Source organism: Saccharomycopsis crataegensis (assembly GCF_037102585.1).
Source record: "Saccharomycopsis crataegensis DNA, jcf7180000000085, whole genome shotgun sequence".
NCBI lineage: Eukaryota > Fungi > Ascomycota > Saccharomycetes > Ascoideales > Saccharomycopsidaceae > Saccharomycopsis > Saccharomycopsis crataegensis.
This window is the reverse complement of record NW_027043830.1, coordinates 953,407-975,998: the sequence shown is the minus strand read 5'-3', so window position 1 is coordinate 975,998 and position 22,592 is coordinate 953,407. Positions and strand designations below refer to the sequence as shown.

Genomic DNA, 22,592 nt, shown 5'->3' with positions numbered 1-22,592 from the left:
TTTTTCCTGCCGAATTGTTGAAAATTCCCCCCATCAGCACTGCCATTATAGAAGTGGTGATCATTACTCTTTCTCTTTAATTTTTTGTTGTCTTGCTAGATAAAATATAATAGGAATTCACACTTTTCTGTTAGTCACTCAGACAAAATAATAGTATCGCTATCCTCCTATTATCCTCTGTTTTTTTTTTTATCCCTCGTTCGTGCTGGTGCCAGAAATAGAAATCACGTTGACTGACACAAGATTGTTGTGCGCTCATCTTTTGTCGTCGTCATCTTAGGCCCCGGAACTTTTGCAACCAAATAGTGTCAGAACTTAACAACGAGGGCCAAATATATCTATATATACATTGCAAATTTGACTCTTATTAATAGTATCTATAAGAGCATTTCATAGGACTGTCCCTCGTTTTTTTTTTCTTTTTTTTCCCCTGTTATCTAGGGTGTCCCTAATCATTGTTCATCATGACCAGTTCCACTTTGACTGTTAATAATTCAGACATTATAGGCACCCAGGACCTCTTGCCCCCTTCTCAACCGTCTAGAAGAAGATCATTGTCTATGCTGAAGTTGTTTTCTTTTGGGTTCAATAAAGAGCCAACTACTGTGGCAACTCCAAATAATGATTCATCAACTATGATTAACTTGAAGCCTTTAAATGACGATAATATCAAGAGTCCATCTAGTCCAAGCTTTGTCAATCTTAACACTAGGGACCAGGAATCGTCTATCAACCATGATGCTGATGACTCAAAATCAATTAGACTTCTTGATATTTTGCAGGACTCAAGTCCCAATCTAGCAGTCGCTTCTCCAACCATGCTTTTAAACGATCAAAAGGTATCCTTCAATTCTTCAAAAAGCAATGGCAATGGATCAAGCAAGTATCATGATATTCTGTTCGAATCTTCCGAGGTTAATATCTCAACAGGAGCAGTTAACCCAGATCTTTCTGAGAACGACCAGGATTTGCTGAATAATGATAAGAGCACTAAGAGATTGACTAAAATAAAAAGTTTATTTAAGTTCTCCAATGGGTCGGAACTAGATGAATCAAGTCCTTCAAGGAGTTTACATCTGTTATCGGATGCCGATATTCTTAATGCCACAGACAATCCAACCAAGCTGAAGCCTAAGAAAGAATTGCTAACAACAATTCGAGACCATGCAGATGATAGTCTTATCACGCAAAATGAAAGCTATAGTGACGGTGGCTCTTCATTAGTTGCTGTAACAACGAATGATGCCCATGAAGTCTCGTTCAGCTCACAATTCCATGTCGAAGATCACTCTCAGCTTTCGATTATGAAACGTCTTCGCCGCATGCGTTCACCTTCATCACCAACCCCCGCTGCGGCTGGTGCCATCGATACCACCAACAAATCATCACATAGAAAAGAAAGCAAAGGCTCAACTCTCTTGAAGTCTCCAACTCTTCCCAATGATAATAACCGAAATAGTCAGGGTACTGGTGATAATCTTAGCATCATATCTTCGAATCCGTATTTTGCTCATCAAGGACTACCACCTCATTTAATCGATGACAATCCAAATGATTATAATGATGATGCAACAGATAAGATTGTGGAGAATTTCAAAAACGGTGGTAAAAGTCCATTGTCATTTGCGTTGAAGTTACTATCAAACAAGAAACGCGATTCTGTTTCTATCGACACAACAATAAATGATAATGGTAAGAAAGAGACCCCTGTCGTATCAAAAGCCCAAAATTCTGACAAGGATAGGCAAAATTATGGTGAAGGTGTTCCAATCGTTGATGACCAAGAAGAAATAACACAACCAAAAGTTGACGAGTCCTTGGGGTTGAAAGCTCCTACATATGGTAAACTTAAGGACACTAGCAAAGAAGATATGTCTACCACAGAAACAAAAAATGCTAATAATCACGGTGGATCTCCAGCTAATGATATCACTCCTCAAGCAAAGAAAATGTTGAGACGTGTTGCCTCCGCTCCGTTGGGGTTGAAAGCACTTGTGGGTAATAATGAAGAAGGATCCATAAATAACACACCAAATAACAAATTACAGCAGAGCGATACCGATGCAAATAGCAGTAGTCCAGGTCTTTCTCCTTTGAGTTACAAGTTCATCAAATCATTATCTAATGAACCAAATGTGATGAAGACCAATGAACATATTGGGGAATTGAAGGGTAGGCCTAGAAACAAATCATTTGGAAGAATGTACTCCTCCAATTCAATTAAAGTTTCCGATGTGCAAGTTGCTCCATCGTCATTTGAGAAAGTTAGATTATTAGGGAAGGGCGATGTTGGTAAAGTTTACCTCGTTAGAGAAAAGAAATCTAATAAGTTATATGCTATGAAGGTATTATCGAAGCAAGAAATGATTGAAAGAAATAAAATTAAACGCGTATTAGCTGAGCAAGAGATTTTGTCCACATCAAATCATCCTTTTATTGTTACATTATACCATTCGTTCCAATCCGAAGATTACTTGTATTTGTGTATGGAATACTGCATGGGTGGTGAATTTTTCAGAGCTTTGCAAACCAGGGCTTCTAAATGCATTGCTGAACAGGATGCTAGATTTTATGCAGCAGAAGTTACCGCCGCATTAGAATATTTGCACTTGATGGGGTTCATTTATCGGGACTTGAAGCCTGAAAATATCTTGCTTCATCAGTCCGGTCATATCATGTTGTCTGATTTTGACTTGTCAAAACAAATCTCTTCTAGCAAGAATCCCACAATTGTATTGAGTAATAGAGGCAGAGGCAACAGTCAAGGAAACATCCCAGTTTTGGATACTAAAACCTGCATTAATGGGTTTAGAACAAATTCTTTTGTCGGTACCGAAGAATACATTGCCCCAGAAGTTATCCGAGGCCATGGTCACACTGCCGCAGTCGATTGGTGGACATTGGGAATTTTGTTATATGAAATGTTATTTGGGACTACGCCATTCAAAGGCTCAAACAGAAATAAGACATTCACTCATATTTTGAAACATGATGTTACTTTCCCTGATAGCAATTCTGGTAATGGTAATGATAACAATAATAAATATCAACAAATTTCTTCAACATGCAAAAACTTAATTAGACAGTTGTTGATCAAGGATGAGAACAAGAGATTGGGATCTAAATTGGGAGCTGGTGATATTAAGAACCATCCATTCTTCAAAAGTACTCAATGGGCGTTGCTCCGTAATCAACAACCACCACTAGTTCCTATACTTTCAAAACTTGAGAAGAATTCAAATGGAGAAATCGACGAAAGAAACTTGCAAAATCTTGCTAGTGCCAGTATAGATATTAACCATAAAGATGCAAAAGTGGCTACAACAGATTCTGATGATAAAAACGACTGTGATGCTGTAAAGGCTAAAGATGATCCATTTGGAAACTTCAGCTCGATGACATTAGTTCATGATGGAATGGATGATCCAGATAATAGCATGTTATATGGAAGTGAGACGAGTTACGATAAGGTGAAATATACCGTGACGAAGAGTAGATCTAATACATATTCCAGTGGGAAACACAAAGGGTTCTTTAAGGAGAAACATAGTTTTATCAGAGCTTGAATATTATCGTGAAGGATATGGTTCTCGGTTTATATTTTCGAATTACTGATACTTTTCATTACATTTTTGTTTTGTACCATTTATTTTTGTTTTTTTGTTTTTATTTTTGTTTTTATCATGCATGTTGGCGATATTGGTTAGAGACCTACATTTTTCATTGTTTTAGTTGTGTATATATAAGCAATATTCTAGGTTTGAGGTTTTTTTTTTTTTTTTTTTGGGCATTTTCAATGGGGGAAAGATGTTTTCTGTAATAGTACAATTATATACCATAATGAGATAGTTTTTATTCCTTTCTTCGACTTAAAACTTGTGTAAATTTTGATTTAGATTTATCAACAAATCTTTTAGTGATGAATGCACCGCTTATCATTTAAAGGACCAAATTATCTAATAAAATATTAAATAACTAAAAAAATTTGGAATAATAGCTTAAAAAGCTTTGGCCATTTTCTTGTCATGTCCTGCTTTTCTATTATGATTAGCGACCTTACTTTTATTCTTCTCATTTCGATTATACTTCTTCCTTTCGCCCTCAGTGGTCTTTCCACTTTTTGGTTTAGAATCATTATTTTCCCTTTTGGCATCCTCTTTCCTGTCCTTATTTGAGTCTCTGTTTTGCTGGGCACTAGAATTCCTGGCATTTCTTGGGGCGGTATTATTATTTCTTGAGAAGCTGTTATAATTATTTCTTGGGGCATTATTATATGGAGCAGCAATAGTCAGGTTTTCAATTTTTTCTTGCTCTTCTTCCATTTTTTTATTAAAATCCTTTTGATTGAACTTGGTCTTTACTTTCCCTTTGCCTGCCTGATTATCTGACTTATTATTTTGTATTTGCTCACTATTGATAATTTCGGCATCAAGGTAAGAATCATCAGGTTCATCCTCATCACTCTCATATAAGGAGGCCAATGCTTTGATTAATGTTTTCTTCTTCAAATCCTCTCGAACATCCTCATACTTTTCATCAAGTGTAGCACTGGTCAATTTCTCCTTCTTCCCCAAGATAACGTTCTTGGAATTGAATTTCAATTTGGCAAAATCATCTTCATCGTATTTAGATTTACCACGAGTCGAGGTATTCTTCTCGGATGATTTCATTTTCTTTTCCGGTATCTTGCTGATGATGGAGGAATCTTCTAACAATGCATTGGTCACTTTATTAGCATCATTTTCGTACTGTTTTAATAAATAGTTTCCTTGGTACATTGATAACTGAGGAAACATTTCAATTATTTGGTCAATCTTCTTTTGAATATCTGCCAGATACTTGTTAGGGAATAAGAAGCTCAATGATGACTCAAGTTCTTGTCGATTGAAATAGTTGACAATAAATTCTGATCGGATAATACCGTAAAATAAAGGATATTTCAAAAAGAAATTGTGCTTATCTTTGAATCTCAACTTGTTAAAGAGTTCTCCTTCGGCCAATTTATGCAATTTCTCAAGAGAACAACTCAATATTGTTAATACCATCAAAGTTTTCGATGCATTGGAGTGGATACTTTTACCGTCACCATAATATCTCTCAAGAATTTGGATCAACTTAGCATTTACAAACAAATTGACAAACTTCTGAACTCTTTTGTCGAAGTGACTAAGCTTCTTATTTTCAGCAGCTTTTGGACCACGCTGATTGTTGAGTTGGTTCATCACTCCAAGCATCAAACCATAGTAGTGGATTTGATCCTTATGAAATTTATCATTAGCCAACAAATCTTCAAGAGCCAGTACAAGGGAAGGGATCAAACTCACTGCCTTCCCATTGGGTATTATTAAATCTCTAACTGCAAGCGAATTGCCTTTAATGTAAACCCTGATAAAGTGCCACAATGTCTCGCCACTAATACCAAAGTACAACAATCCATATTTCTCAATAAGTTTAAATACCAAGGATCTCAAGGTTTTGTTATGTTCATTGATCTGTGGATTAACGGACCCCAATGTCAATACCTGACCCTGTTCTAGTGAGCTTTCGTATAAATATTTTTGGATTAACGCTTTCATTTGCGTAATGGTATTGGCCTCAATATGGACCAGCAATGTTTCATCATTATCGAAAGAAAGCAAAAGATGAAAAAGTTGAATATAGGTTTCGAGTAGGTGAACCCATATTACCGGATCCTTATCATAAAGAGAAGATCGAAGTTTGAGTGGTGGATACATCACGATGGGTATTTCAAGTTTATCAATACCATCGAAAGTCACCACTTTCTTCTTTAATCTAATACTGAGGTCAACCGGCATTTTTTTTTCTAACCAATATTAAAACCAATGACACTGTGATTCTTATTTTCCTTTTCTTCTTTTTGTATTTTGGCGACTTCAATTGAATTAGTATTCGTGGTTGCTTAAGGTCGTGAAAAATTATAAAGGTTCATTTTTCCTCTTGAAAAAAAAAAAAAAAAAAAAAAAAATGCAGCTGCATGAAATGTTGACAAATCAATTGTGCTAAAAGAACTATGATCTAGACATTTGAGAATTATCTTTTATTTTTATTTTCCCCTGCTAAATTTAGAGTCAGTATTATGATGAACCTGTTAAAAATTGCATCAGAATTCTTTGGGATTTTTAACTCATTGTGGTTCTCATATTAGTAGCAATTGGACCACAGCCCTTGGACTAAAGTGATTCAACATGTTTCATAAGCTCCCTTTACAGGAAGCACTATTATTAGGACATATATATTATCAAATTGTAACGTTTATAGAATGCACAGTATTAAAAAAATACAATGCAAAAAAAAATAAAGAAAGTAATATCATTGATAAAAAAATAAAATGAATGACAAGTGATTTCATTCGTTAGCAACAGCAACAACTTTCTCATCAAATCTAACACTCTTTCTTCTAACTGTTAACGAATCATCTGCTTCTTCTAGCTCGAATTCTCCATCATTTTTGGCCCCTTCCAACATTTTCTTAATGTCATTTCTAGAACTCAAATCTGAGCTTTTTCTCATCGAGTTTTTACGGGAAGATTTCAATGGTTTGTCGCCATTGACAGTTAGCTCATCGGCTTTTTTTTCATTAGGATTAGGGCTTGCTTTCTTTGGATCACTGCCAATATTAGATTGCAATCTGTGTGTCTCTTTTTCTTCTTCTTTGCATCGGTTACAAGAACAGTTAAATCCCCAATTTACTCTAAGCTCTCTCTTTCTTTGATTCACATTATGAGTAGGGTTAACATAGGATGTGACCAATTCTTCACCAGCCTTAATATTTCTGGCGGCATAGACTTTAATACCATCAGAAAGTTTGCGGGTGTTATCAGCAACTCTCACATCAACATTCTTGACACAGTTATGATTCAAATGTGATTGAATCAAGTACAAAGACTCGATATTGTTGATATTGTAAGTACCGATGTACAATAAATAGTCTTCATAAGAAATTTTGTGTTGAGAAATGGTGTCTGGATTCTCACCTTCAACATCAAAAATTTCATTGAATAATTCATGACCTTTATGCCAAAGCAATTCTTGTTGCTCTTTGACAAATAATGCCCCATCACCACCATTCGAGTTGTCAAAGGCACCGGCAGACGAATCTGAAGCTTTGTATCTTATATCTTGGCCAATTTTAGCAAATGCATCAAATTGTTTAGCCACAATCCCGGTTTCGTCACTCAACTCATGTATTCTAATCAAACCAACAGCAAATGCCGCACTCCAGCGATTCTCCAAACAAAATTCCTTATACTTTTGCCATTTACTGGAATCAAGCTTCAACTTATTTTTCGATTTCAGAAGTTTCTCATTATGGTTCAAAATTATATGTAAACTGTCAGATTTTTTACAGCCTTTGGAACACCATAATTGAGAACAATATTTACAATCCAAACCATTAAGAAAGCTTTGAGAATCAAACAATCTCGATTGAAGCAACTTGCCACAGTAGGCACAACTCTTCCCGATTTTCATTAAATAAACATGGTCCAAAGGTGGGACAAAAATAAATGGTTTCTCTTCCCAAATTAACTCGCCTTTGGCGATAAATTGTGATGCATAAAGCCCTTTCCCTTTGCTTTTCGCGGTCTGCAACTTGATTTTAGGTGGTAATTCCAAACCAGGGGTTGGCTTGGAAGTGATTTCATTGACATAACAGAATTTGGGCTGATTTGCCAATAACCCGTATTTTTTCAACAAAGTTTTCAATCTTTTCTCAGAAAGTGACCAGTTTGGTTGGGCTGCCTTCACAAGAACATGTAATTTAGCAATTCCTAGTGATTCAGTGGCAGGATCATGTTTCCATATCTGTATTACCTCACTTACTACCATACGTTCGTTGGGAGTAATTTGCACTCCCTCGGCATCATTTGGATCTTTATCATTGATAGATAAGATCTCGATCTTGTTATTTAGGGTTTTCGTGGAACTAGACGGCTGCTCAATCATTGATGTATTGATATATAGACTAATTGGTAACTAAAAATGGAATGCTATTCCCTTTTTTTTTCTCTCTTTTTTCTTTCTTCAAATATTCAATAAAGGTGCTAATTAAATGTCTTGTGAAGAAATTTTCCAACGAAATTTTGTCAGGGATTTTCGGACTGAGTGCGTGCAGTAAATGTTGTACAGTGGCGATAAATACAGAATGATGCGATGAGTTACTAAAGACATCGTTATTAAAGGGGGTAAAACAAAGTGATGGTATTTGGCAGTGTATTCAGAAGATTCGCAAGTACTACAGCTAGAAGTCCCAAGTCAGGGTTCTTCAAAGCCCACTGGAAGTTATACACTGGCACATTTGTTGGGGGCGCCTTGACCGCGCATTTTGTTCCAGTACTATCGATTGTTGAATACTATTTGAACTCAAGACTTCCAAAGGATGGTGATCCAGAAAGTATTAGAAACTATACCGATTCCCTTGAAAAAAAGTTGGCGAGTTTGAAAGTCGTTAAAGAGCTTGGCAATGATAAAGACTGGAAACAGCATAGAGATTGGAGTTATGTTAGTGAATCAAAAGCAGCTAATGAAGTTAACAACAAATCTATTACCGAAGGAGCCTTAACTATTCCTGGAGGTTTTGCTATCAAGCCTTTAATTTTCGAAAATCCAAAGACAAACCAAACCATTTCGGTAATTTATGTGGGATCAAGACTTTGTGGATATCCGTTTATCGTTCACGGAGGTGTTTTGGCAACTATTCTTGATGAGGTTTTCAAAAAAAGTGTGGGTTTAAATTTCAATTCCGATGGAGAGGCTAAGGAATTTTCAACAAAACATTTAGAATTGAGTTACAGGTTTCCGACTTTGGCTAACAACTTTATTGTGATTAAGACCAATGTGGGGAGTGATAGTGGCGGAATAGTTGCTGTTGATGGCAATGTTAAGTCATTGGATGGTAAATTATTAATTAAAGGTCAAGGTAGTGTTAAAATATTAGAATCGGATAAAAAACCAAACTTTATAGATGATTCCAAAGATGAGGCTAAGAAGGGTTTGAAGAAACTCTGGCCTTTTTGAATTAGATCTTATCAAAGAAATAAGGCTCGAAAGTTGACTTAATAAATTATACAGTAATATTTTTGGTGTAGAGATCATAAGTATATATTGGGTATCACTACAATTGATGAAATTTGTCTGTTATCAACAAACCATTAAGGTCCTCATCTAATTCGTCAGTAGGTACGTCCTCTACTAACTGTTCTTTGAGACAAGCTCCCAACAAGAATGGATACTTTTTTTCTTGGGAATGTGCTTCATTATAATCGTCAACATATTTTTTATGTCTGGCAACGAATTCGTCATAAAACCCAGCCCCATGGCCTAACCTTTTTATTCTGTTTACACCCCCCGAAGTGTTGATTGAGAATGCCACTCCCGGCATGATTAGTAAATCTATTCCTCCGAATTCAGGAGAAAAGCAATCAGGCAAATCTTCTGATGGTTCTTTTAATTTGTAAGGCCCTTGAGGTTTCATTTCCAATAGTTGGGTAAGTGACGGCATATGATGGAATACTAAATGGTTCTTCTTGGCACTCTTCGAGTAATCCCTGGTGGTTGAAAATGCTGTTAGAGTAGGCTGAAAATGACAACGAGGTAAAAACACCTTTTTACCATCTTCAAAAGCATTTCTAATCATCAATGAGGTTTTTAGCTCGCTAGCATCCATGCTCATGTAGAATCCTATGGTCGAGGCATCGCGATATACGGGCAATTGTCTTAGAGCTACCGCAGCTTTCAAGGATTGATCAATAAGCTCCGCGGAAGACAATTGCGCTAGAATCAGTTTCACATGTCTTCTGACAGGGCTCTTCAACAGCATTTCGGAGTAGTAGCTATATTAAGTTGTTTGAGGATATGAGTCAACCAATGGTGATTGACTGCACACTGAATAATAAATTGTGGAGAGATTCTGTCCATTTTACCCGGCCACACACATCAACCATTTTACTTGGGAGGTTTCTTATCGCAGAACACCGCTCCTGGTGTTGAATTAGTCATATTATTGTAGCTGTATTGATAAATATATCTCCCCAGATATATTATTAACAATTCTTCAAGCGTATCGAGGACCATTCCTTGTAAGGTAAACATTTTGCCTGGAACTGGCGATTCCGGAGTTCAGACAAGTGTTTACCCGTCCTCGCTAAAGGCCGGCTCATCAAATTTTTTGACTCATAGAAGAGCTTATAAAAACGCCAATTTTCCAATGGGATGCTGATAATAATCCACAAAATACAACATCAATTTCCATCAACAAACATCGTACGTATCGCAAGCAACATTTGAGGTTCAGTTCTGCGGATATTTTCTAGAGAAGCAGGTGCCTGATAAGGTCTCCTGATGTTGGGCGTTCCTTATCTTATTTTTTTCACTTTTTTTTAGTCTTATTTTTTATTTTTTTTTATATATAGGTTTCAATTCCGTGTGAAATTTCAGGTTTCCGTTAAGTTCCCACAAGGACAACCAGCCAACAAATTGGTCAATTCTCAATCGGATAAAAGACCTAGGACCAAATTAATACTTCAAAGGCTCATCATCCTGCAAAAATGCTGTTCCAAAGATTGTCCTTGCTGGGCTTGAAATCTTTGTCGTCTGCTAGATCTACCTTTATTAGTTACTCTCAAAGATCTTCCATTACTAACTCATTCAGAACCATGTCTACTGCTCCATTGGACGCTTCCAAATTGAAAATCAATAAAACTGCTTCTCCAAAAGCTAAGTTGCCAAATGAACAACTTGTCTTTGGTAAATCTTTCACTGACCATATGTTGACTGTTGATTGGGATGCTACCACTGGTTGGGGTGCTCCTGAAATCAAGCCTTACGCTGGCTTGTGTCTCGACCCATCCTCTATTGTCTTCCACTACGGTTTCGAATTGTTTGAAGGTATGAAGGCTTACAGAGATGCTAACAATAAATTGAGAATGTTCAGACCAGATATGAACATGATCAGAATGAACAAATCTGCCGAAAGAATCGCTTTGCCAACCTTTGACAGTGAAGAATTGATCAAATTGATTGGTAAATTGGTTGAACTTGATGCTGACTTTGTTCCACAAGGTGAAGGTTACTCTCTTTACATTAGACCAACTTTGATCGGTACTGATGCTGGTCTCGGTATTGGCACCCCATCTCAAGCTAAGCTCTTCGTCATTTGTTCTCCTGTTGGTCCTTACTACAGCACTGGTTTCAAGGCCGTCACTCTTGAAGCTACCAATTACGCTACCAGAGCTTGGCCAGGTGGATGTGGTAACAGAAAATTGGGTGCTAACTACGCTCCATGTGTTCTTCCACAAAAGCAAGCTGCTTCCAGAGGTTATCAACAAAACTTGTGGTTGTTTGGTCCAGAAAACTACGTCACTGAAGTTGGTTCCATGAATCTTTTCTTTGCCTTCAAGGACTCTAAGACTGGTAAGAAGGAATTAGTTACTGCTCCATTGGACGGTACCATTTTGGAAGGTATCACCAGAGACTCTATTTTGGCTTTGGGTAGAGAAAGATTGGACTCGAATGAATGGGAAGTTAACGAAAGATACTTGTCTATTGATGAAGTGGCTGAAAGAGCTTTGAAGGGTGAATTGCTCGAATGTTTCGGTTCTGGTACTGCTGCTGTTGTCTCCCCAGTCAAGACAATTGGCTGGAACGGTAAGGACATCAGTGTTCCATTGTTGGAAGGTAAACAATACGGTGCTCTTACTAAGCAATTCCAAGAATGGATTTCTGCTTTGCAATATGGTAAGGAAGAGTTCAAGAACTGGTCCCGCGTTATCAACTAAGTTAGATAATTTAGGTAAATTAAATAGTTACCATCTTTTTTCTTCTACCGCTACGTATATAATAAGTCATGTTATGGGAAATAAAATTTAGAATTTTAAATGATTTTTTGTCCATGATCTTTTGTGTTATCGTAGAAATATAATTCTGCTAAAGCTCTACCGCTTTTATTTACTGCCTAATTCCATGGTGAAGTATCCTTCTTAAGTGCAAAATAAATAAGAAAACTCAAGCACATTAAATATTCTTATCCTTTATGTGTTCTCTTTCAGCATATCTTCTTACACTCCTTGCTGACACTAGGTATTTAATAATTACATACAGACCAAGTAACAGCTACTATATACGAACTTCGGTGCTATTAACCTCTTCTTAATTAATACTTGTTCCTATTTCTCCTCCTATTTCTCCTCCTCTTTTACACCACCTTCCTCAGTTATTTTTTCATTTTCAGAATGAGTTTCTTCTTTGCTTGCCGTTGCTCGTTCGTCTTCTTCCTGTTTTGTGGCATGATCGTCCTCAACTTTCATCTTCTTTTTTGTAGGTAATATGAGCGAAATATCATCTTTTCTTTTCTTTTTAGTGGTACCCTTATCGCCTTCAGAATTGATTCTTTCAATCAATTGCTTGCCATCATTTTTAGTATTGTTCACTTCTTGCGAAACCTCAAACCATTCCAAATCTTCAATGTCATAATGCTTCAAAATCTCTTCTAGTTCCGGTTGGGTAAAACTTTCATTGGCATCAACATCTAACCACTTATTCCATGCTTCGGAGTTTGGTTCAAGTACAATTGGCATTCTTTCATGTAACCACTTGAGCTGTTTTGGCGCTGATGCCGTGATGATGGTAAACGAACATACTTCATTAGTCAATGGTTCTGAAGTTTTGTCTTCATAACCGCATACTTTATCAACGCTTGGGATTTTCTCTTTGAGTTCTGACCGAGACCAAAGACCAGCAAGGAAAAGAACTTTGCCTTCTTCCTGTTTCCTGATATAATAGGGACGTTTGTTGACCTGTGCCTTCTTTGCCTTTTTCGAGGCTGGAGTTTTCTCATGTATCCATTCGTAGTAACCTTCAACAGGAATAACACATCGTTGATGTTTCATGTAAGAGCCCCATAATCTTGAGCTGGGCTTAAGACTCTCCTTGCGAGCATTGAAAGTCCGATATCCTGAAAATTTCTTCTGGTCTTTGGCCCAGGATGGCAAAAGGCCAAACTTCATGTACCTGGCTATGTACTCGCCCTTATGTTTAGAATCCCCCGATTCATTTTTCAGGTAATTTTTATATAGTACAGGACTATAGTTTGTTGGGGATATGTTATAGGACTTGTAAGCATGCCTTGGTAACACAACAACAACATTATGAATTTGATGGACATCTTTGAATACCTGGGGAATTTGATCAGCTTCCTAACTGTATGTTAGACAATTTATACTTCTTCAAACATTACCACTAGCCGTTTTCATTGAAAACACATACAATAGTGAACACAAATCTTCCACACATGATTATGTTATAATTGTAATTGAATACTAATAGTATCCTATTAAAAGGTTGCGTATGGTCCCTACAATTTTTCTTTTATGATGCGATGACCCAGGTTTCTGGTATAATTGTTATCAATCAACAGTTGCGGTCTATACGGACGCTGCTTGTGAGATGTGTTGTTTTATTGTTGAGTAAGATTTCGTAGAAGTAAGCCTGTTGAAATTCATACCATGTTTATACACCATGAGTACCTTTTTTATTGCTGATTATTAGTGAAGCAAAAATTTAGTTGATATAAAGAACTGCCTGGGAAGTAAGGAAGTAAGGTGGAAAGTGCTACTTAGTCATCAATTACTTATCACGTGAAAATATTTACCCCCTAACACCCTGTAATATAGATGGGCTGCTAACCAGTGAAAATCACAAAAACACTGTAAAAAAAAAATGTGCGTAATCGTTACAGAGATATATATATGGAGATATATATACCTTACCATTCGAGCCGATTTGCTCTGAGATATAGAAAACAGAATTGACACAGGAGATTCTTTTTTGGTCATCAATCACTTATCCAGGCTTCTTATTCCAACTTTTATTTTCATTGTCTCGCCACAAAGTGCATAATATCTATCGTTTATCCACAACGCCTTGTTCTACCCAAACGTCTTCAGTGGATCTTTTGTGTGTACAAAAATCAGGAGTGAACCTTTTTGATCTCTTTATGGATCGGTAAACAAAAAAAGCTCATCTCTGCCTTTGCTCATCTACACCTGCGGTTGGTTTTGTTTCTCGGTATTTGACACAGAAACCATATATTCTTCAGATATGGCGTTCCTTTTCAAAAGAAATCCTAAAACTCCGGCAGAATTGATCAGGGTCCTCAACGACCAAGTGGCAAAGCTCGATGGATCTGGTGATAATAGAAAGATACAGGACGAATGCGGCCGTTACTTATCACAAATACGCATCATCTTATACGGCGATGACGATAATGACCCACAGCCAGATCAAATTGCCCAGCTATCCCAAGAAGTTTATTCGACTGATTGCCTTTATTTACTAGCAGCAAATTTAGCTAATTTAGCTTTTGATTCTAGGAAAGACGTGGTAATTTTATTCTCTACTTTGTTGCGTCGTCAAATTGGAAATAGATCGCCAACAGTTGATTATCTTCTATCCCGGCCTCAAATATTACAAGTCTTGTTTAAAGGTCCTGAAATACCCGAAATTACGCTTACTACAGGTCAAATCATTAGAGATTGTATTAAGCATGCGTCTATTAATAAATTCTTGCTAAATGATAAAATTTTTTGGAATTATTTCAGATATTGTTCAAGCAACAGTTTTGAAAACTCGACAGATTCTTTCAATACTCTTAATGACTTATTAACGGTTCACAAAAAAGTGGTCGCTGAGTGGTTGAGCAATTCAAATAACGTTGATATATTCATTAGATCAATTAATGGATTAATAAGGGATGGAAACTATGTAACGAAACGACAATCAATAAAACTTTTATCCCAATTGATTTTACAAAAGCAAAACAACAGTTTGATGATCAAATATGTCGAAAGCTCAGAGAATTTAAAAATCATAATGAATCTATTGAGCGACAAGTCTAGAAATTTACAATTTGAAGCGTTTCATGTGTTCAAAGTATTTGTGGCTAATCCAAAGAAATCACGGCCGGTATTGGATATTTTAATCAAGAATAGAGACAAGTTATTATTGTTCTTAAAGAATTTCTCATTTGATCGACGAGATGATACTGTTTTCAACGAAGAGAGAGAATTCTTGATTGAACAAATTGATGAATTACCGAGAATTAATGTGTTGTCAAACAAAAGTATCCAACAAAAATAAGGAAAAATCCATTGCTCTTTACCTTTTGTCAAAAATAAATTTTTCAGTTTTTTTTTTCATTCTACATCATTATTTTTATTTTCATTTTAAATTATCGCTACTGCATCTCTTCATATATTATGATTGCTTTTTATCTTTGCATTTTAGGACCATTTTCATGATTTCTACACTTTTTGTACCATTTTGTATTTTTCTTCCCCCTCTTTTATTTTTGCTTTTCTTCTCATTTTTAGGAGACATGTATTTTCAAATTTATACTCTTTGCCATTGAAAAACTATGATAAAGGTAGTAGTAGCTTATGTTTAAATCCCTTGAAGGAATGATGGTTGGTAAATATACACGTGATTGATTGCTAAACTTTATAAAAAGAAATCCACCGAGCTTTCTCTTTATCGTGTGAGAGCCAAAGCTTCATTGTACGGGAAATAAATTATATTTTAACATTGGAGAAATCTTGATGTCATCAAAAACGAGGCACAAAATCCCGAAATACTGGCATTTTGCTCACTTAACTGCATCTTACACGCCAATTCTCAACCAACATCGTACCGAATCAATAGCTTTGCTTGTTGACTCGGTGGGACTCTACCAAGGAAACTTTAAGATCCATAATCATCAGAATGGGAGAATCTACTTAACAAACGAAAGATTAGTTTATGTGGATAATGATGATCCAGTTAATTGTAGTTTATACTTCAAGTTGATTGATGTGATTTCTGATGGTGGCTTGAAATTTTATAATGGGTTTTTGAAGCTGTCACCGAAGATAACCGTCAGGTTCAAAGATGACAATAATATCTCAGATGATAGTGAAGGGGGATTATATGAGGCCGATGGCTTATTTGAAAGTATTGAATCTACACAGTCGAATAAAGATAAATTGAAGGATCCTAGTATTGAAAGACTACGAGCTACTGATATGTCTCAAGCCAGTTCTGTAGGCTCGATTTCTGGTAACAGCGATATTTTCGAAACTGGAGACTTTGAGATAGTTTCCTGGAAATGCAAGATATGTCAGTTCGTTAATAAGATTTCTCTGGAGAATTATGAATTGGATAAGTTGTTGAACCCAAACTTGAATACGGGCGTGAAGTTTCCAAATTGCGTTAATTGCGGCATTCAATCCACAAAAAATGGGATCATCAGTGCGATTAAGAAGAGCAGGAACAAGAAATTGAAACTAAAGCAGAAGGAGCTAGAAGCACTAAAGGATAAAGATTTAATTGATCTAAGTGATGATGTTGCGTCATCCGAAAGCGTTGTTAAAAGCAAGAATATTAATCAATGTCTTGTGTGTACTTTTGTGAACCATCCATTAATGAAGAATTGTGAGATTTGTGGCTCTTCATTGAATAACTTTCCAAAAAAGCCAACCTTAAAAAATGCTAGAAATTTAATCATGCTTGATACCGAGGATCCGAGTGATGGAAATAAAGAAGCTTTTCAAGCTAGATCTATCAAATTGAGTTTCCGGGGCAACTTCAATGGTGGAAATAATAATAATTCAAATGACTTAAAGAAGTTTTTATCAAAATTGCAAGAAATGATAGATGAGGCGAACCTTAAGGACATTATGAAACGGGCTAATAAGAATGAGAATGTCCAGAAGATTATTATGTCAAACCCGAAAGGACCATCTGATTCCCTGGTTTCCAATGAAGCTAAAACGCCAAGAATCAAAACTGGGATTTCTGCACTCGAAAGTAATCAAGGTCATATTATCAAAAAGAATGAATTTATCTTGGAATCTTCGTTGGAAGACTTGAACTCTTTAATGTCGAAGGCAAAAGAACTAAACAATCTAATCAAGTCCTTTGATAAAGTTATTAATGTTAATAGTATCAGTAATAACGAATATCAAAAAACTCTTGATGAATCTAAAAGCACTTTAGGAATTGGCAATACTAATGATTCATTTCACTACCTTGTTTTGAATAACAATTTTAATTTTTTAAATAAGTTAGATAATAAGGAGATATTTTACAAAGAGCTTGCCAGAAACTTGGCAATATTTATCCAGAACTTTGTATTTGGTATTGGGGACAACAGTATGAAATTAATTACAAATGAATACTCTGGAGGTATTATCTCATTGATAGATCTCTACTCCCTATACAATATATCGTTGGGATTCAATAATAATTTAATCTCACCTTCTGATTTGCTAGAATCGGTATCATATTTCGATAGCTTGAAATTACCGTTGAAGTTCAGAAAGTTTGAAAAAAGTGGTCTTTTAGTGATTCAAGATTCGAAATGTACTGATGAAGAGATTCTCAATCAAGTTACGGATTTCTTGATAAATAAGAAGTTCAGGTTACAAAACAGTGAAGTTATAGACTCTGAATATCAGAGTGTTGAGAATAAAATTAAAGGTAGCGGTGAATATTTTAGAGGAATAAATATCCAAACCCTTGTTAAAGAAATGAATTTAAGTGTGGCAATTTTGCAAGAAATCCTCGACATTGGGCTAATGAATGGATCTTTATTAATCGATGAAGATATTTCAGGTACCAGTTACTACTTAAATGAAATTGATAACTACGAATGGTAGCTATCTGGAATATATTCAAGTACTTTAATGAAATCATAAAATCACTGGATTGTAGAACATGCAAGCTATTTAATACCATCAGAATGGGTCTTTCAAAAAAAAATTGGGGGAAAAAAAATTGATTGAAAAAAAATTTAATACACTTCATATGGTCGAATTTGCTATTATTAACTATCTACCACAAAAAATAATCAAAAATGGTTGAAATACCGGTGAAGTTTATATCATCGGACTGTATTCTTCTGGAGGAAGAGATATTACGGTTGAAGAAAACCCTTATCAAAAATAAACCTGCAGATTTGATCGGCAGTGTTGATGAGACTGGTACAACATGCATAGAGTGCATCTTCTATCCAATATTCAATACTTTGAAAAGCTATAAAGGGCTCGGTGATATCAGGCTTTACTGTGCTGATTCACTTGCTATATGGCTTGTTAGATGTATGCAAATCTTTAATCATCCGGATGCTGACCCTAAATTGATTCAACGCTTATCAGGCTTCATGACTGACGAAAATTCTAATTTTGTCTTTGATTACATTGTAGATTTTTGGAATGAAAGTGGCTCACCATTGAGTAATGCCTTGAGGGATTTATTGACGAAGATGGTGAGTTTTCTAAGTTTGTTTCATCAGGATAACGAGGATCATATCACTGCCAATGTGTTTCAAAAGTGGAGTAGCAAAATCTTGAAAACTATTCCCCATACCAAAAGGGTGTTTTACTTTGTGATCCAAACTTTGGCGAGAAATATTGATTGCAGAAAGATTTTAAAGGAATCACCAAATTTTATTGAAGATTCTTTGGCACAAATGTTCTCCAACGCATTTGCCAATTCCGTTGCGAAATGTGTGGCAGCGGTGTTGGATGGAATTTACCAGAGTATGAAAAACTCAGAAGAACAGGACTTTGAATTGAAGTGGACTTTAGTATGGAAGGACCCGGTAATAAAATCATTAACTACTTTCAACTTATGCAGAAACGTTCAGATTTACTTGCTTCCTTTATTGTTGAAAGTTCCTCAGCAACCAAGACCAGTGTACAAGTATTTTATCAATCAGATATTAGATACCAGTGATCCAAATTTGAGCTTATCAGGGAAAGAACAAACATTTAGATTATCCTTGTATCTTGGATGCTTGAAAATCGGTAAGGACTTACAAATCGATGAAGAACCATTTGCCGGTGACGATCCAATCATCAATTTGGAATTGTTAAAACAACTATTGAGTCATGAATCTAAAACCATCCGTATCACATCATATTCCATCCTAGTTTCTTCCACTAAGAGAGCAAGGCCGGTCAGTCTGTATATATATGGTATTGTGGAAGACATCTTAGAAGTCTACTTTGTAGATGATGATCCAGATTCAAGAAGTGATTTCCATAGTTTAACCAGAAACTTCATCCTTCGTGTCAGAGATTCTACTTATGCCTTGCAGAAAAAGCTAAATACACTCAATAGCAAGGGGCTTGATATGAATAACGATGAAATGATCAAACAAATTGAAGAGGCAAAGGAATTTTTGGAAAGATTGTTGAACAAAATCAAAACCCAAATCACACCTGGAATGACTTACCAAAGACTCCATTTGGCCTTTTCTCTTTTAATTTCAATGATAACTTCGGGAGTTGATGAGAATGTTCCAAAGAAGTATCTTGATAGAAAGCACCTTGCTTATCCTTTCCAGATTCAAATATACACTGGAGACATCGTGAGATTATTGATTGATAACATTTCAAATAATTTTGATAACATCAGAGAATGTGCCATTAATGCTCTTTTGATGGCACCAGTCCCACTTGAAGGATTCAGCTCCAAGGAATCCATCAACGAAATCTTCTTGAGGTCTGTGCATATTTTGAAAAATATCCAAGGTAAAATGAGTGATAGTGGTGCCAGATTATTGCAATTTGTATATAACTACAACATAGCTCAAAAGCGTTACGATGAAAATAAAGCTATTACTGATTATCTACTTAACGCTTTAGAAGAAAATATTGATGCTGCTTCAAACAACCTTGCAGAATCTGTTTCTACTCACTCAGTCCATGGGTTATATAAAGGGTTAAGCATAATCATTGAGAATTCAAACTTTGATAAAATGGAGAAAGAGGAAGAGAAAGAATGGAAACAGCGAGTTGACCGAATCATCGATTTGGTAAATCAAAATTGGGACTCTACAAAGGATATCCTCTCTAATGACTCTCCAGAAGGAAATATTCCTGATGCTTTCAAAGAAGTGGAAACTATCAAACAAATAAGTCCATTTTCTCAAATTATCTCTAATTACGCTTGGAGAGCAGTCAAAGACTCATCATTCGTATTAAAGCAACTACTCATCAGAGCCCCAAATTTCATTTTGAGTAAGGAGTCTGTTCTCAAAATTAGTGACTTGATCTTAACTCAGCTATCTTCGGTGAACCATAAAGGGGCATTTTATTCTATTTATCCAACTTTTGAAGAATGTTGTCATAGATGCTATCGTAAAGACTCTGGTCTTGAAATGATGCCAGTTAAATGGTTGAATGATAATTTATCTTTAATTAAAATCAAGTCGACTTATATTATCAGAAGATCTGCGGGTTTACCTTTCTTGATCTCTATGATCTTAGTGGCGGATATTAGAAGACTAGGGAAAGTTAGGGTTGGATTGAAAAACACTCCGTTGTTCAAGGAAACATTCAAGAGGCTAATTGATATTGCTAGAACTCCTATTAATGAAGAAGAATACAAATTGGATGAAAATATTGAATTACCTCAAGTACATGCTTTCAATTGCATCAAACAATTGTTCATTGAAGCTAACTTATCGGACCCTACATCCTTCTACATTGATGCGGGTCTCGAATTGTCTTTCTGGGCTATTCAATCTGGCATTTGGTCAATCAGAAACTGTGCCGTAATGTTGTTCGCTGCGTTAGAAAACAAATTGTTTGGATCGAAGAAAGTTGGTAACACCATTGTTCCATATTCGGGTAGATTGTTCTTTAGTAAGTTCAAGAAACTCAAAGGAATCTTGACTGACAACTTTAGAAAATTCTTAGCTATTGAGTCGGGCTCAGAGAATACAAATTCCAATTCTGCTTTGGAAAGTATTTTCCCAATTCTCACTATTCTTTCTAGACTTGAGCCAACCAACAACTTCAGTAATGATTTAGAAGATTTTAAACCCTTCTTGTTGGAATCGCTTGGAATTAAGTATTTCAAGATTAGAGAAATGGCGGCCCGTGCTATTCCGTCCTCTATTTATGAATATGAAATCTTTGATGAGATAAATATGTTGCTTGACAGAATTGATGCTAACCCAGGGCTGCAAAATGAATTACATGGGAATTTGTTAGCAATTAATCAGTTGTTGATTAAGAGCAAAAGAATTTCTGTGGAAAATGAAAAAATTCCTGAAGAATTGGTTAATAGAATTATTAAATCTTCTCCACAAATTCTTTTCAATAACAAATGCTACATGAATGGAAAAGCCTATATTGACATGCTCAGACTCTTATTGGATATTAACGGAGGCTTCACTGCTCCTGGGTTCATGAACGCTATTGGCAATTACTTCATTGAATTGGAGTACACATTTATGGAATCTGAGAAATTAGATGGTATGAAAGAATTGCTTGCTAAGGATATTGCATTATTAATTCTTGAGTTCTGTGACGACGCCCAAATTGGAGAATTTATTGAGTTGGGTATTATTTCTGCCTCGTATAAAGTCCAGTTAGGAACAATGAGATTTATAATCCATCGTCCTGAAATGTTGAAGAAACTCTCCAATGAATGTATTTCTAATATCATCAACACTCTTTGGGAGATTATTGATGACGAGTCTGTTTGGTCATATATTAAGGCTAATGCTTTAGAGCTATTGCAACTAGTATCAACTAATGCTGGTGTAACTGACCTCACCAAAACTAATAGGGAGAAGTTATCTATTTTCATTCTGTTTGTTGTTGATGATCATAGTGAGGATGTCAAAGCAACTGCTTTGCAAGCTATGGGTCCTTTTATTGGCTACTCAATTATTAATAAAGAACATGATGAGACAATAATTGGAAAATGGTTACATTTTATTCGCTTGTTTGCTAATGATGACAATATTCTAGACTTGAGATATGCTGCCTGCAAGTCCTTGCTTTCGATGCTCAATGTTGTTATTGATTCAAGACTTAATTTCATAGAGTCTCCAGTGGTGGCCAAAGCACTTTTCTATCTTTTCCTCCAAATCAGCGATGATTCTGAAGAAATTAGAGAAGATATTACGAAGTTTTTCTGCAGTTTGTACGGTGTCAACTCGTCAGTCCCAGTATTCATGGGTTTCGAATTCGTGTCAAAATTTGTGCCAATGTTCCAAGGCCACGCAGCAACTGTGCTTTTAGAGTACTTCATGAACTATCCTTCTTTGAATAAAGTGGTCGAAGAATATTTGCAGCTGGGTGAAGTTTTATTTGATGCAGAAAAAGACAATCTTTATGTTGTCGAATTCATTAGGTATTCTCAAATCATAAATATGTTGACCCAATCACGCGACTTCTTGTCAATTGAGCGAAAGAACGATATTAAGGCTAGAGTGGTGTCAGAATGGCAATACATGGTGAGCTTTGTTAAGTCACAAGGTGCTGATGGGATCCTTGGCTGGACAACCAGTGAAACTACGTTTGGGGCTATCAAGATGCAGACTTCAAACTTGAATATGGTTTACGAATTAGGCCTTAATGATGAAATGACTGAAAATTTATTCTCTTGTTTTCAAAAACTCTGTCAAACAAATAACTTGCAAACGCTATTAGTTCCTCGACGCTAATTACTCTTATAATTATTATCTTGTTACATACATAATAGAACTTTTAATATTAATACAAATTATATGAATATACTGT

The 22,592-nt window shown here is 35.8% G+C and overlaps 10 protein-coding genes across 10 annotated transcripts; 6 read left to right on the top strand and 4 right to left on the bottom strand. All coding sequences in view use genetic code 12, as the record gives it.

Moving 5' to 3' along the window:
• Window positions 1-464: 464 nt before the first annotated feature.
• Window positions 465-3,566, top strand: FPK1 (serine/threonine protein kinase FPK1; the record flags this gene model as incomplete). The annotated part of the gene is made up of 1 exon (XM_064998749.1): window positions 465-3,566. One exon carries the CDS (start codon window positions 465-467, stop codon window positions 3,564-3,566), a length of 3,102 nt encoding a protein of 1,033 aa, XP_064854821.1.
• A 432-nt stretch (window positions 3,567-3,998) lies between these two features.
• Window positions 3,999-5,816, bottom strand: CUE3 (Cue3p; the record flags this gene model as incomplete). Its single annotated transcript, XM_064998748.1, has 1 exon — window positions 3,999-5,816. One exon carries the CDS (start codon window positions 5,814-5,816, stop codon window positions 3,999-4,001), a length of 1,818 nt encoding a protein of 605 aa, XP_064854820.1.
• A 550-nt stretch (window positions 5,817-6,366) lies between these two features.
• Window positions 6,367-7,965, bottom strand: SET5 (S-adenosylmethionine-dependent methyltransferase; the record flags this gene model as incomplete). Its single annotated transcript, XM_064998747.1, has 1 exon — window positions 6,367-7,965. The coding sequence occupies one exon, from the start codon at window positions 7,963-7,965 to the stop codon at window positions 6,367-6,369; it is 1,599 nt and encodes a 532-aa protein (XP_064854819.1).
• Window positions 7,966-8,217: 252 nt separating this feature from the next.
• Window positions 8,218-9,036, top strand: FMP10 (Fmp10p; the record flags this gene model as incomplete). The annotated part of the gene is made up of 1 exon (XM_064998746.1): window positions 8,218-9,036. The coding sequence occupies one exon, from the start codon at window positions 8,218-8,220 to the stop codon at window positions 9,034-9,036; it is 819 nt and encodes a 272-aa protein (XP_064854818.1).
• Window positions 9,037-9,133: 97 nt separating this feature from the next.
• Window positions 9,134-9,838, bottom strand: FAU1 (5-formyltetrahydrofolate cyclo-ligase; the record flags this gene model as incomplete). Its single annotated transcript, XM_064998745.1, has 1 exon — window positions 9,134-9,838. The coding sequence occupies one exon, from the start codon at window positions 9,836-9,838 to the stop codon at window positions 9,134-9,136; it is 705 nt and encodes a 234-aa protein (XP_064854817.1).
• Window positions 9,839-10,565: 727 nt separating this feature from the next.
• Window positions 10,566-11,795, top strand: DASC09_051450 (branched-chain amino acid aminotransferase; the record flags this gene model as incomplete). Its single annotated transcript, XM_064998744.1, has 1 exon — window positions 10,566-11,795. One exon carries the CDS (start codon window positions 10,566-10,568, stop codon window positions 11,793-11,795), a length of 1,230 nt encoding a protein of 409 aa, XP_064854816.1.
• Window positions 11,796-12,194: 399 nt separating this feature from the next.
• Window positions 12,195-13,308, bottom strand: DASC09_051440 (putative peptide hydrolase; the record flags this gene model as incomplete). Its single annotated transcript, XM_064998743.1, has 2 exons — window positions 12,195-13,211; window positions 13,282-13,308. 2 exons carry the CDS (start codon window positions 13,306-13,308, stop codon window positions 12,195-12,197), a joined length of 1,044 nt encoding a protein of 347 aa, XP_064854815.1.
• Window positions 13,309-14,115: 807 nt separating this feature from the next.
• Window positions 14,116-15,153, top strand: HYM1 (Hym1p; the record flags this gene model as incomplete). Its single annotated transcript, XM_064998742.1, has 1 exon — window positions 14,116-15,153. The coding sequence occupies one exon, from the start codon at window positions 14,116-14,118 to the stop codon at window positions 15,151-15,153; it is 1,038 nt and encodes a 345-aa protein (XP_064854814.1).
• A 458-nt stretch (window positions 15,154-15,611) lies between these two features.
• Window positions 15,612-17,708, top strand: VPS36 (ESCRT-II subunit protein VPS36; the record flags this gene model as incomplete). The annotated part of the gene is made up of 1 exon (XM_064998741.1): window positions 15,612-17,708. One exon carries the CDS (start codon window positions 15,612-15,614, stop codon window positions 17,706-17,708), a length of 2,097 nt encoding a protein of 698 aa, XP_064854813.1.
• A 197-nt stretch (window positions 17,709-17,905) lies between these two features.
• Window positions 17,906-22,516, top strand: TRM732 (tRNA methylation protein TRM732; the record flags this gene model as incomplete). Its single annotated transcript, XM_064998740.1, has 1 exon — window positions 17,906-22,516. The coding sequence occupies one exon, from the start codon at window positions 17,906-17,908 to the stop codon at window positions 22,514-22,516; it is 4,611 nt and encodes a 1,536-aa protein (XP_064854812.1).
• Window positions 22,517-22,592: the final 76 nt, after the last annotated feature.